The sequence below is a fragment of the Equus caballus genome, chromosome 15 (genome assembly GCF_041296265.1).
Source record: "Equus caballus isolate H_3958 breed thoroughbred chromosome 15, TB-T2T, whole genome shotgun sequence".
NCBI classification, from domain to species: Eukaryota; Metazoa; Chordata; class Mammalia; order Perissodactyla; family Equidae; genus Equus; species Equus caballus.
Genome location: NC_091698.1, coordinates 79,225,179 through 79,238,413, shown reverse-complemented (window position 1 = coordinate 79,238,413; position 13,235 = coordinate 79,225,179). Strand labels below are relative to the sequence as shown.

General features: G+C 39.0%; 1 protein-coding gene across 29 annotated transcripts in view; it reads left to right on the top strand.

The window, feature by feature from the left end:
• Positions 1-13,235, top strand: part of LTBP1 (latent transforming growth factor beta binding protein 1) — a 382,661-nt gene that overhangs the window by 342,868 nt on the left and 26,558 nt on the right. For all 29 annotated transcript variants that reach the window (XM_070236510.1, XM_070236508.1, XM_070236507.1 and 26 more), the window contains 4 exons: positions 8,633-8,809; positions 9,509-9,595; positions 11,706-11,834; positions 12,519-12,659. In XM_070236510.1, the coding sequence (XP_070092611.1) occupies positions 8,633-8,809; positions 9,509-9,595; positions 11,706-11,834; positions 12,519-12,659 (534 nt within the window). The remainder of the gene's footprint in view (positions 1-8,632; positions 8,810-9,508; positions 9,596-11,705; positions 11,835-12,518; positions 12,660-13,235) is intronic.

The window sequence follows — 13,235 nt, the reverse complement described above, 5'->3', positions numbered from 1 at the left end:
ATTTCCTTTTATTTTATTTTATTATGTTTTTCTCTTGATAAGGAAGATTGGCCCTGAGCTAACATCTGTTGCCAATCTTCCTCATTTTGCTTGAGGAAGATTGGCCCTGAGCTAACATCTGTGCCAGTCTTCCTCCATCTTGTATGTGCGACGCCACCACGGCATGGCTTGATGAGTGGGGCATAGGTCCATGCCTGGGATCTGAACTCACAAGTCCTGGGTCACCGAAGCAGAGCCTGCAAACTTAACCACCGTGCCACCGATTTGGCCTGAATTTCATTTTTAAAATAGAAGGTACAATGAAGAGAACACAAAAAGGTACCGTATAATTCATGCAGATATTTCTCACTCTAAGAAAAGCACAGAAACAAGACCAGAAATTATAAAACATACAAACTGGAGTGATTATTTGCATTATAAAGTAATTGTTCTTTACATAATTCATTATAGGATTTTCTTAAGTATCGGTTTTTTTCTGATATATTTGAGAGCTTATTCTCACAACACAAGCTAAATCCTAAACTTCCACATCTAGAAACCACCTTCATGATTTTCCAGCTCAGCTCCTTTATTTACAGGTAAGATAGTTGAGGCCCAGAGAAGTTGTAAATATTATTCTTAGGGTTATATAGCCAATCCTTGGCAGAATTGGCACAGGAACCTAACTCAGAGATTGTTCCACTCACCATTCTATTTCTCAAAGCTGAGGACCCTTGGCACCACATTCTTCTAAAAATTGGCTTCCTTTTCACTCACTTAAATTTCGCTTAGTTTGTTTTGTTCTCATTATTAAAATAATATGTTTCTTAGAAAATTGGCAAATACAAAAATATATGAAAAAAGACAGTCCCCTGCAGGGTCACCATCCAGAGGTAATCTGTCACTATCCAGAGGTAATCTGTCACCCTGTTGACCTCCAGATTCTTTGAAGGGACATCCATACTCCCCCTCCCTCAACAGAACTATCTCACATTTGATCCTCAACCTACTGAGATCAGGCCCTCAGACTTCATCTCATCGAAAGTTCTTTCTCATGGGTCATAAGTGAGTGTCTGTATGCTAAAGCCGTTAGTCTCCTCACAGACTCCGTCTTCTGAAACAGTTGATAGTGGCCTCTCATCTTCCCTCCCCCTTCTCTTCCCCTTGATTGATCCTGGGACATTACTCTTTCCATATCTTCCTACCTCTCGCCCTGGTCTTTTTCTATCTCGTTCTCAGACTCTTTTTCTCTTGTCCATTCCTTGAATAATAATGTTTAGCCCTCTTGTTACTCGGTATTTCTTGTCCTGGGATATTTTATCCTCATCTCTGAGTCAGCTATTACTTCTATGGTGTGGACTGCCAAATAAGTAAGTACCTTCTGCCTTCACCTCTCTCCTGAGTGCCACACTCCTGTTTCCAGCTGCCTGTTATTGGACCTTTCCCCCAGGGTGTCTTGTAAGCATCTCTGCCTGAAATTATCCCAAACCCTCTCCAACCTGTGACTCTCCCTGTGTTCATTCATTGCCAAACATCAGTGCTGGAAATCTTAAAGTCATACTTTAATTTTTCTCCTCATCCATCCAAGCCATCATAACATCCTGCCAATTCTACCTCAACAGTAATCTGAATCCACATCTCCCCCCACTCCTCTGTTACCGCTGCTCTGGGCCAGTCCTTCAGCATCTCTTACCTGGACCCACGGCTGTAGCCTCCTGACTTCTCCCTGCATCTCCCATCAATTCCTGTTCCCCATTGCTGCCAGTCTGTTTTCAAAATGTAAGTGCCTACTACTACTACAGCATGAAGTCCAAATCCATCAGCAGAGCACGAAGACCCTTTACACTCTGTCTTAGTCTCTTTGCATCCTCTGTAACCTAGCTCACTGCTTAGCACCGTGCCTGACCTATGGCAGACACTCTAACTCTTGAATAAAATTACCTCTCCATGTTCAAGAATATGTCCCTTCTATTCTTCACCATCTCACTCCCAGCTAGTTCTGTAGAATAAAAATATTCATTTTATTAAAGATATAATGGAACCACACTTAAATGAGGAATTATCTATTCACACTTCTGTGTCAGAGGGATAGTTCCTCTATGTGCTTTGGGTAAATTGTGGAGCAAAAGAAAGTATTTCCCTGCTGTCCTGGGGCATGTGCAAATTGTGCTTATGGTTCTGACACTTGAGCTCAAACAGCATTCTTGTTCTTTCTTCCTAGACAGGTCCACTACAGGTTTTGTGTGTGTACATATTTTTTTAAAGCAAGAAACCACACGTAATATTATTCAAATGTTATATTTGGCAGAGTAGGGCTTTTTAAAAATGTGTTTAGTTAACCTGTAAAATAAATTAACATTGAAAGAATTTTTAAAAAATAATTTCTGATTGGAAAAAAAGACCTTTGGTAGGAAAAAAGTTTAAGACAGCGAGACCACAGTATTTAGAATGCAAACATTGGAAAATGCCATAAGACTTCTGAGGTCTTATTGTGTGTTTGTAATGGATCTATACCATAACTGTAGGTAGGGCTGAGGACAATATGCTCATTTGTTTAAAAAAAAAAAGAAAAAAGGGGTCAGATTTCTTATGTTCAAAGACAATAGTGAGAAGAGTTTACTAATTACCAAACCATACTTTTATTCTTATGAAATTTTCTGCTTACTATATGTGGTATCTAAAATAATATCTAAGTTTTTAATAAAGAGAGTTCGATATTTGAATGAACTGACATGCCAGTCAATCAAAGTGACAGATTCACTCTCTCTATATAAACCATTTAATCCTAATACCACAAGAGACACCCACACTGTTGCATTAGAAATGCATTTTGGATCCTAGAATTTGCTATAAATAAGGCCTGAAGAAGAGCGGTTTCTACATTTCCTTTTAAATGTTTCCAGACATTTTACATGTCGCTTCAGATTTGGCTTTGTTCTCGCGGTCGTCTTCACAGGCCCTGGCGACGCCCACGTGTCAGTGTTGTGACGGGGCTTGTGTTGCTGTGATGTCCCCTCTCTCGTCTCTGTGTGCTGCCTCTCCCCACTCGCCTCAGGGTGTCCCTCCCGTTTTGCTTTCTCTGCAGCACTGTGTTCTGGAGTCTCTTCTTTCACCTCTATCTGCCCGCTTTTCTTCTCCAGACTTTCCAGTTTCTAATAATACCTCCATAAATCACAGGCTTTCTCTTCTCCTCACCCTCTCGAGACCCAGCCTATTCCTCTCCCAGGCTCACTTCTCCCATTCTCTTCTAACTCCTTCACCAGAAAAAACAAAACCAGAAAACCCTTCATGCAACCTGGCAAGTATTTACTGCCTGCCTTTTAAGTGTGAGGCCCTGAGGCGACTCTCTTCCAACAGAGGCCGGCATTGTCCTCTACCCCAGCACCTAAGTCGGAAACACAGCTATCACTTGTTCACATGTTAGTGCATCTCTGCCCCATCCTCAGGCTCTCAAAGTCAGTTCTGTGACTCCTTTTGCAGACCACCTCACCCTTGCCCTGCTGTACACACACAGACCTAAATACAGTTGTGCTTTTTCTCTCTCTCACCACTGTCACACCTTATTTGCTGGCCAATATTTTTTACATTTATTTTTCAAGAGCTTGGTTCAAATGTCAACTCCTCCAGGCAGCCTTCCATGATAGCTTGTCCGTCCCGCCCCCCCCCCCCCCCAGCCCCCAACTTCTGCACTGTGCCTTTGGTGCTCTCCCAGCACTGTCAGGGCCTGGCTCCTCACCTGATTGACCTCTTTAAGGACAGGAACTGTGTAGAGGAATCTTTCAAAGTAATTTTTCTCTTGTACTTTGCTATCTAACCTTCCTTTTGACTTCTTTCACATCTTTTATCATCTGAAGTTACCACCTTTCTACAATTTTCATTTTTATTTGCATCTCTTTGTACCAGTCCATTCCTATTGTTGATGCTTGTTTTCTGAAACTGAGCAGTGGCTTTCTCCTAAATTCTGCTTAAAACATACAAAATCTTCTCATTTTCCAGGAAAAGAAATATATGAGTTTCCAAGTTCTCTTTTACTCCTCCTTGGAATATTACACTAAAATTACTCATAAAAACATGAGCTAGTATAAAACACTAGTGCCTAGGGGGCTGGCCCCATGGTCAAGTGGTTAAGTCTGTGTGCTCCCCTTGGGCAGCCCAGGGTTTAACCGGTTCCGATCCTGGGCCCAGACCTAGCACCACTCATCATGCCATGCTGAGGCAGCATCCCACAGAGCACAGCCAGAAGGACCTACAACTAGAATACGCAACTATGTACTGGGGGGCTTTGGGGAGGAGAGGAAGAAAAAGAAAAAGATTGGCAACAGATGTTAGCTCAGGACCAATCTTAAAGAAAAAAAAAAGAAAACGGAAAACGTTAGTGCCTGCGGAGATGTTTAAAATAAAAAAGAAGCTTCCTCACTAATTCTGTTGAAAGTAATTTACTAAACATTATCACAGTCACAGAGTTTTATAAACTGATAAAATTTTTCAAGACTTTTTCAGGACTGTGGCAGGTGTTTCATTTGGGGCCATTGTTTACTGACACGTGTTTGTGACGTTGCTCTTTGATCGTTGTCACAATCCTGAATGTCCCAGGAGGGTATGGAGAGGATTCGCTCCTAAAGGCCTTCAGAACACATTGCAAATAGAAAGTGATGGCAAAGACAAAGGCCCATTTAGAGTTTTTGTATCCTCTTTAACCCAAGAAATGTTCTAGATTTCCTAACCCCAGCAGCCAACCTGAGATTAGACATATTCAAGGAAAGACTACAGAAGAAAACAGTCATATAAATGAACACCCATACCATCTTCTTTCTGACGAACAAAGAGAGAAGGAGCTTCTAGAAAGGGCTCTTCCTAAGCGGCACCTACAGCTCAAACCTACCCCTTCCTATTCAGAGCAAGGGAACACCATCGCACTGTACGTGGCCTTACAGCTGAACTCTACACCAGCAGGGGTTATCTGCTGCCCCCTCCCCATTTGTCTCAAACAGAAAAAAGACATAAACTGAAAAAAAGCAAAGCAAAACAAACTCAGGCTAGTCGAGGTGCTAAGAAGCTGAGCCCCATAGAAGAGGTTTGGGGAAAGCCCTAGGGATGGGACATGGGACCCAACCTAAATATTCTCTTTCAGAAAGTGAGGATGCTTTATAACCTGCACTGTCTATCATGTGGAGTTACTCTGTGGATCACATGTAAAGACCTCTGTAAAAGTTCCTTCAAAAAGCTCACATTGGGCTGGGCTGGTGGCTCTGCAGTTCAGTGCACACGTTCTGCTTCAGCTGCCTGGGGTTTGCTGGTTCGGATCCTGGGTGCGGACATGGCACTGCTTGGCAAGCCATGCTGTGGTAGGCATCCCGCATAAAAAGTAGAGGAAGATGGGCATGGATGTTAGCTCAGGGCCAGCCTTCCTCAGCAGAAAGAGGAGGATTGGCAGCAGATGTTAGCTCAGGGCTAATCTTCCTCAAAAAAAAAAAAAAAAAAAAAAAACTCACATGCAGGCCAGCCCCATGGCATAATGGTTTGGCCTGTTCCACTTCGGTGACCAGGGTTTGCAGATTTGGTTCCTGGGGGTGGACCTACACCACTCATCAGCCATGCTGTGGCAGCAACCCACATGCTAAATAGAGGAAGATTGGCAATAAATGTTAGCTCAGGGCAAATCTTCCTCTGAAAAACAAAAGGCACACATATAAAAAGGTCCCCAAACTGACTTCTTATTGCCAGCCATACCCGTAGGATTAAAATACACAGATTGCTGGTTATACAGAGAGGTTAAGCCAACCTCTAAATACAAATTGAAAAAATCAAATCTGAAAATATTGAAGGAGAAGTAATATATTTCTTAGAAGTCCATGGCATAGATATGTAAAATAGCTAATCTTATTCATAAAATCTTTAAGAAAAATGAACTTCACTCTTTTTAATGCTTGACGCTTTCTATAACTATTGATTTGATCTTTTCAAATTATTTTGTGATAGAAACATTTCTCCCCTGGCAGCAGTGACCTAAACTCATACAGAGGTTCTTTAAAGAAATCACATTACATGTATTTACTGGTCAGAATGTTCCTCCAGTGGAAAAATGCTCTAGGAAGTTTTTAAAGGTTAGGAAGATAGGGCAATTGTAGTTTTTCACAGAATGACCTTTGTGGACCAGCTTTTTAAAAAGAATTTGCATCTCTTTCCAAACACGGATGAGGGCCTGCCTAACCCTCAATTTCAGCTGTGTCAACATTGAACTTTCAAACTGCTTGGACAGAAAATAAGAGCAAAACTTGTAACAACCAATATAAAACTTGAATAATACAATGGTATTATTGATTGTTTCCCTTATGTAATAACCTGTGAGTTTCGTTCCAAAGAAGACAAAAGCAAAGATAATTTTATTTCTTAGTTTCTGTGCTGTGAGTGTAACAAACATTGTAGAAAATAGACACTGTTTATATATATATATTATATACACACACACACATACATACATACATATATACAGGTTTCGACTCAGAAGCCTGTGGTTTCTGATTACCTATGAATGTAGCAGTTTTCATTGACGTCCTACTGCATAGTCTTCCATTTTGTAATAAATACCATGATATACCTACAACTTTGAACACAAGAATAAACAATTATTGAGCCTTCTTTTAACAGAAACTGTAAACTTGATTGGCAAAACTCTAGTTGTGTTGCTGACTTGATTTATATTTCTAAACACCAGCTGCATTTTTAGGCCAACTGAAGAAAACAAATGAGCAGAATTGTTAATAGTCATAGGGTGTCAGCTTATTCACAAGTCTTGGAGGAAAGTTCATAAGCCTTTTTACAGGGTTCCTGATCGATTTAACAATAATTTAAGATAACCTACTCTTAGTTTTCCCAAGTGATTCCATGTATAAGAGCTTGGAGCACCCCCTGAAGAGCCTGAACTGGTGGTGGTCCATTCCATTAGAGTGGGCAAAGCACATTTCTATCCTCTGCACACTGAAAAGCTAGATGAGATGAGAGATGTGGCAGATTTTATCCAGTTTCACACACAAGGAAATGATTTAAAACCGCTTCATAAACTGCACAGGAATCAGCATTTCACTTTTTTCCTGGACAGTTATTCTAGGCTTGAATTTGTCATCAGCTATTAACACTAACTTAGAGTCCAAGCTGAGTTCTGTCAAAGACAGAATAATATGGGAAATAGCCCGAATAATCTGAGAATTAGCCAGAATCTAGTGTGAGAGGGGTCTTTTACCTTCGCCTTAACTATGCTGTGTTCTGGGAGAAATATATACATAAAGGTTTGTTTGCTACTTTGCTTGTTTTTAATGCCATGAGAGGAAAGAAAAAGCAGTACCTTTTCTGATAAAAATTTATGAATTTACATTTTAAGAACACCTTCACTATTTGGTATATTAATCAAAATTTCCACAGTCACTTTGACTCTGCCAAAATAAATATATAGGAAGCTATTGTGAAAATAACTCATTAAATTTTCCTAATATAATTATCTACCAACTTCAAAAAAAAAGGTAGGTGTTGGCATTAAAGTCTTATCCTCACTGGCAAATGTTTGCCCTTTGTCCCTATAGTTTCTTTGGGTCTTACAACCCCAGAAACAGCAGAATTCTAATGAAAATATTTCATTAGAATTAATCTAAGTAATTGTGATGACAGTAGTCAGCTTCTTATTTGACATAACAAAATAAAAACTATTAGTAAATTCTAACTGGGTTATAGGTGGTAATTTGAACTCTAGCATATAGCAGGGAAGAGATCAGACTACTTCCCAAGTCTAGTTACAAAATACTGATCATTTTTTTAAAAGCACAGACTTGTTCATGGGCTTTAAATCTGATTGGATTAAATGATTTATAGTATTATCTAAAAGTAGGTGGAGTTCTCATCATTTGTCTTCTTTCATATCACCATGTTTGTCTTTTATCACAGAGGGTTAAACTGAGTCTGTTAGAATATATATTCCTCCAGGCCACACTTGGGCTGGGACTAGAGCCCAGGCTTGAAATTCTACCCTGAGGTTTAGCTGGCACTCATTAATTTCATTCAAAGTCATATCTTTGCAGCAATTTAAGTAGTTAGATTTTCAGTAATGAAAGGTTATTTTATATACTCCAGGTGTCTGCAATGTTTTTCTGGTTATCTTCTGCTTTGTACTATTGAGAAAAAATTGGGGGCATGGTTGAATCAAATAACCACCTAAGGGGTAATTATTATGTGTGGCCCCCACATGTCTGGTCAAGTGTTGGGGAAAATTTTCATTGATTTAAGTAGGTGTTATAGCTCAGTAAAGAATGGTCCTATGTTTGGCAAGAAAGCAGATATGGAAACTACTCAGAGCCAAATTTACAAGAATAAAGTAATTGGTTAACGTAAAAGGAAATGATTTTGACAGATTTACACTCTTGGGGTGTGTTAGAAATCCACTAAAACTCAGGATTCAAGTGCATTTTTATCTTGAAGTGGAAGAATCCAGTACTGAAAGTGGAAAGCAGCTTTCCGTAAATGAAGTGCCATTGACGCATCCAGTAGCATTTCTGTTTCACCATTGGTCTGGACTGTTTCACCGTTGTGTTTTCTACTCTGTTGTGATACAGACAGATCTGATGTGTCCTGTCAACACTCTTTTTACTTTCTCCACTCTGTTTAGACTTAGATGTGGATCAACCCAAAGAAGAAAAGAAAGAATGCTACTATAATCTCAACGACGCCAGCCTCTGTGATAATGTGCTGGCCCCCAATGTCACCAAACAAGAATGCTGCTGTACCTCCGGTGCTGGGTGGGGAGATAACTGCGAGATCTTCCCCTGCCCGGTCTTGGGAACTGGTAAGAACCAGCTAAGTGGTGGATTCATACTTGCGTTTGGTCACGTGGTTATCTGTGGGCCTTGGCGTGTTCTCATTTTGGTTACTACATTGAAGCCTTGAAGTGAAAACACTCGCTGGTACCTGCCCATAGTTGAAGTGAGGTGAGAGTACCTTATAGTGAGTTTCATTCAGGGCTGGAAGCATCACCCTCATCGCACCTCAATATGAATTCTTAAATTTAACTTCTATCACAGAATATGCTGTTACAGTGGGGTTCCATATGATATTTTGGCAGAAAGATATTTCAGTTTTATTCCATTTTTAAGTTGAAACCAATCTTCTTTGCTAAAAATGACACAGCATTATCTGTAACTAGAGCTTACATATTTAGGCTAAGATTTTGCTTGATGGATTGTTATTAGTAATGGAGAAATAAGTCATAATATCAATTAAAACATGGGTAGATGAAATATGCACGAACTAGGAGAGTTTTTTAAAATTGTAAGTAAACTTATGAAGTCGTTAGATTCATTGCACCTAATCCATAATTTTGGAGATTGTACTGAATTCATTTGCCTGAATTAAATGGCAAGATTTGCCTTCAAGTTACTGAGTCAGAGAAAGCAAAACTGAATTTAAGACACATTCACGGAAGATGTTTTTTATTCTTTTTACAACTTCTTTTTTCTTTTTTTCTTTTTGTCTCTTCTGAAATCAGCTGAATTCACTGAAATGTGTCCTAGAGGGAAAGGTTTTGTCCCCACTGGAGAATCCTCTTATGACGGTGATGGCGAGAACTATAAAGGTCAGAATCAAGCGGAAATGAATTTGCAGCATGTGTACATATCAGACTTGTCAAGTACAAGCGTAGCTTGAGCTAGACAGATTTAGAGTTCTTTTGAGCCATGGGAACTGATTAAAAAGCCTTTAATTCTACCATTGGAAGAAGACAGGCCCCTGTGGACTCTGGCAGAGTCATATCTTGGGAGTTTGAACACTTAAGGCTCTGTGACCTTGGGATGTCACTTGACTTCTGAGTTTCCATCTCTTCATCTCTGAGATAGGAATAATGTCTCAAAGGTTATCATGAGGATTAAATGAGATAACATGTAAAAGTACTTAATATTCTGTACTTGATAAATGTGTTCTTTTTTCCCAGAGGTATGTTAGAAATCATATGTTAGGACCATACAATTTTGACCATTGTCATGTTGATCTTTATGGTCATCAACAGAGCTAAGACTCTTGCTTTTTCTAGAACTCATCATACTGTTGTTAGGACCTTTTACTAATGGCCACAGATCCATAAGAAATGGAAAAGAAGAAAAGAAAAGTAGATGTGGTTCATATCTTTAATGCTATTAGTCTATAGTTCTAAAATAAATGTGCAGCCTTTTTATTTTGGTGAAATTTAAACCACATGTATGAATATTTGCTCATTAACTACTCACTTTTGACATTTCCATGATAGAGATATTATGACATTTCATATACAATACGACATTTTTTTCTTTGAAGTTTAATGTTGAAAAATGCTAAGTGGCTGAAAAACAGACTAAAACCATTTTTATTGTCCGTCAACTTTTGAAAATCAGTATTTTAATAATATGGTATAATTCAGTAGCTGGACAAGAAATCTCATATATGTTTTTTAAATACATCTATGATTTAGTCCAATTAAATAACAAGAAGACTTTGCTTTGCAATATGTATGTAATGATTTTCAAGTTCACAAATATCATACTGGTTTTTTGCAGGGATATAGTTAAATCTCATTTCATATTATGGAATAAAGTCATCCTGGGGGCTGGCCCTGTGGTTGAGTGGTTAAGTTCTCGTGCTCCGCTGCGGCGGCCCAGTGTTTCGCTGGTTCGAATCCTGGGCACGGACGTGGCACCGCTCATCAGGCCATGCTGAGGCGGCATCCCACGTGCCACAACTAGAAGGACCCACAACTAAGAATATACATCTATGTACCGGGGGGCTTTGGGGAGAAAAAGGAAAAATAAAATCTTAAATAAATAAAGTCATCCTCTTAAAAAAAAATAAATTGCTCCTTACCTTATCTTAGCAGTGCTATAAATGGTTGCAGTAAGGTTAGGTACAGATCCCAACAGCCATATATTGTGGACTTGACTTTACGATTCTCCAGCTGTGTATCTTTGAGCAATTCATCTGTGAAGTCTCCAGTTTTTTAAATGAGGACTTAGATGACATTAGCTCTGAAGTGCTAGAACTGATGCTAGTAATAATAGCAGTAGAAGCAACAGATAATACTTTTTGAGAGTATACTGAGTCCTCTACGTGGATCTCCTCGTTTAAGCCTTTCAGTCCTGTCAGGTAGATGTTCCCATCATCCCAGATTTACCATCGAGTAAAATGAGCTTTGGAGATGGTAAGCACTCTCAATTCTGTGGAGGAATGGGTCTGCCAACAGCCTTATCAGCTTGTGCTTTCATTAGGTTATCACCAAAAAGAAAACTTTCATCACGCTCCATCAAACTCTTCTTGGACGTTGTCTTCATATCAACTAGTTAAATGGGCCAAAATATACATTTATAGAAAGGCACATTTCTTAAAAGCTATATTCTTCAGAGAATATTGTTTATGCCATTATGGAATCCATAGACTGTTTCCTCAAATACGGGCTAGCATCCCAGAAACCATATTTATAGATAGACCTTCTCTAATAATGTTTTGGGCCTTGTTCCTTAAATGTCACAGACAAACCTGATTATGTTTCTACATCTGTAAACTAGGCCTAACTTTAAGAATTTTACATTGCTGTGTCTTTAAGAGTCTTTGGTGTAGAAATATTATATCTAACTTGAAGGCCAGTATTGGTTAGACTCTTCTCTTTAGCTGAAAGACCAAAGCTAACTCCTCTTTCTGTGTCTCCGTTTCTTCACCCATAGATGCAGATGAATGCCTACTGTTTGGACAAGAAATCTGCAAAAATGGATTCTGTTTGAACACTCAGCCTGGTTATGAATGCTACTGTAAGCAAGGGACATACTATGACCCCGTCAAATTGCAGTGCTTTGGTAAGTTTTAAGAGGATCTAGTGTGCCGTGAAAATATACGGATGGAAAAAAATAAGTAATGCTGTGTATTAAAAACAATTTCTTTGAATCTAAATCATGTCTTGAAAAGATGTGTAAATGTTTTACGGATCTTTTTCTTGAGCAATAAGATTTATGAAAATCAAAAACCTCCACACTGCTATTTAAATAGATTTGAAACAAAGAGTTAATATTCAATGTGGAATTATAATTCAGGTCGCTGGTTTAGCTGAAGTGTTCTTTTGGTCTGGGGAACCTCCTGTTTCATCACTCATACCATGCAAGTGAAAGTCATTTTTAAATACTGACCCAGACTTTAATGCTTAAGCAGAAAACCATACACGCTAGGCAGAAAAACATAGCAAAAGGAAATAATTTTAAAACTACCATAAATAGGCATTTTATCTTAAATTTCTAAGCGTATCTTGTTCCTAAATGTTTTCTTTTTTTATTTAAATGTGAGCAGCAGGGCAACATTATTTTTCCAGTCAATACGACTTAACATTTTTGTAGTCAGAGCTGTTCTCTTTTGGATGATGCTGTGTAGTTAATTAAAATGTGGCAGACCCTGGAATCTGGACTGAATTTAACAGTGTGAAAGTTTGGTAAGTGTATGAGGTGCAACTGATTGCTGATTTTCTTCAATAATTTTTTTTTCCTTTTAAGATATGGATGAATGTCAAGACCCCAACAGTTGTATTGATGGCCAGTGCATTAACACAGAAGGCTCTTATAACTGCTTCTGTACTCATCCATTGGTCCTGGATGCTTCAGAAAAGAAATGTATACGACCGACCGAATCACATGGTATGCTTGGATGTGAGATTCCGGTCTGCATCCAAATAAATGTCATAAAGTTTTCCTTTTGACTGAAATGTGAGCTATTGGAAAATAGAAAAATTGATTCCTCGAGCATTTTGAAATTAAAATGAGATGCTAAGAGAAATAATAAGATGCATATCATCCACATGTAGGAGATTTAATTCCCCAAATGTAGTCATTTAATGGACAACAGAATACAGAGTGGCTGAGCAGATGGCAGAGCTGTTCCACGCTTGAGAGTTCTGCACATTTAACCCTCAAAGGCAGCTGAGGAAGTTGTAAGTTCAGGGAAAGATAATGAGGTTTGCTTGACTGGACTGGAGGACACGGATGAGGCTGGGCATTCAACAAAACAGTGGAATTCAACAAAGTCTTGGAGACCCCTGAAGTCTGCTGATAGGAATCCCTGTTCATCCCCAGTGGGGTAATGTGCCACTGATAATTGGCATAACTGATTGATGCATCGTTACATTCAGTAGACAACTTTAGATGAAGTCAATTGAAAGGTGGAAAGGTTAGAACTGAGGACACTAGGATTGAAGTGTCCCTAGTCTGAGGTTT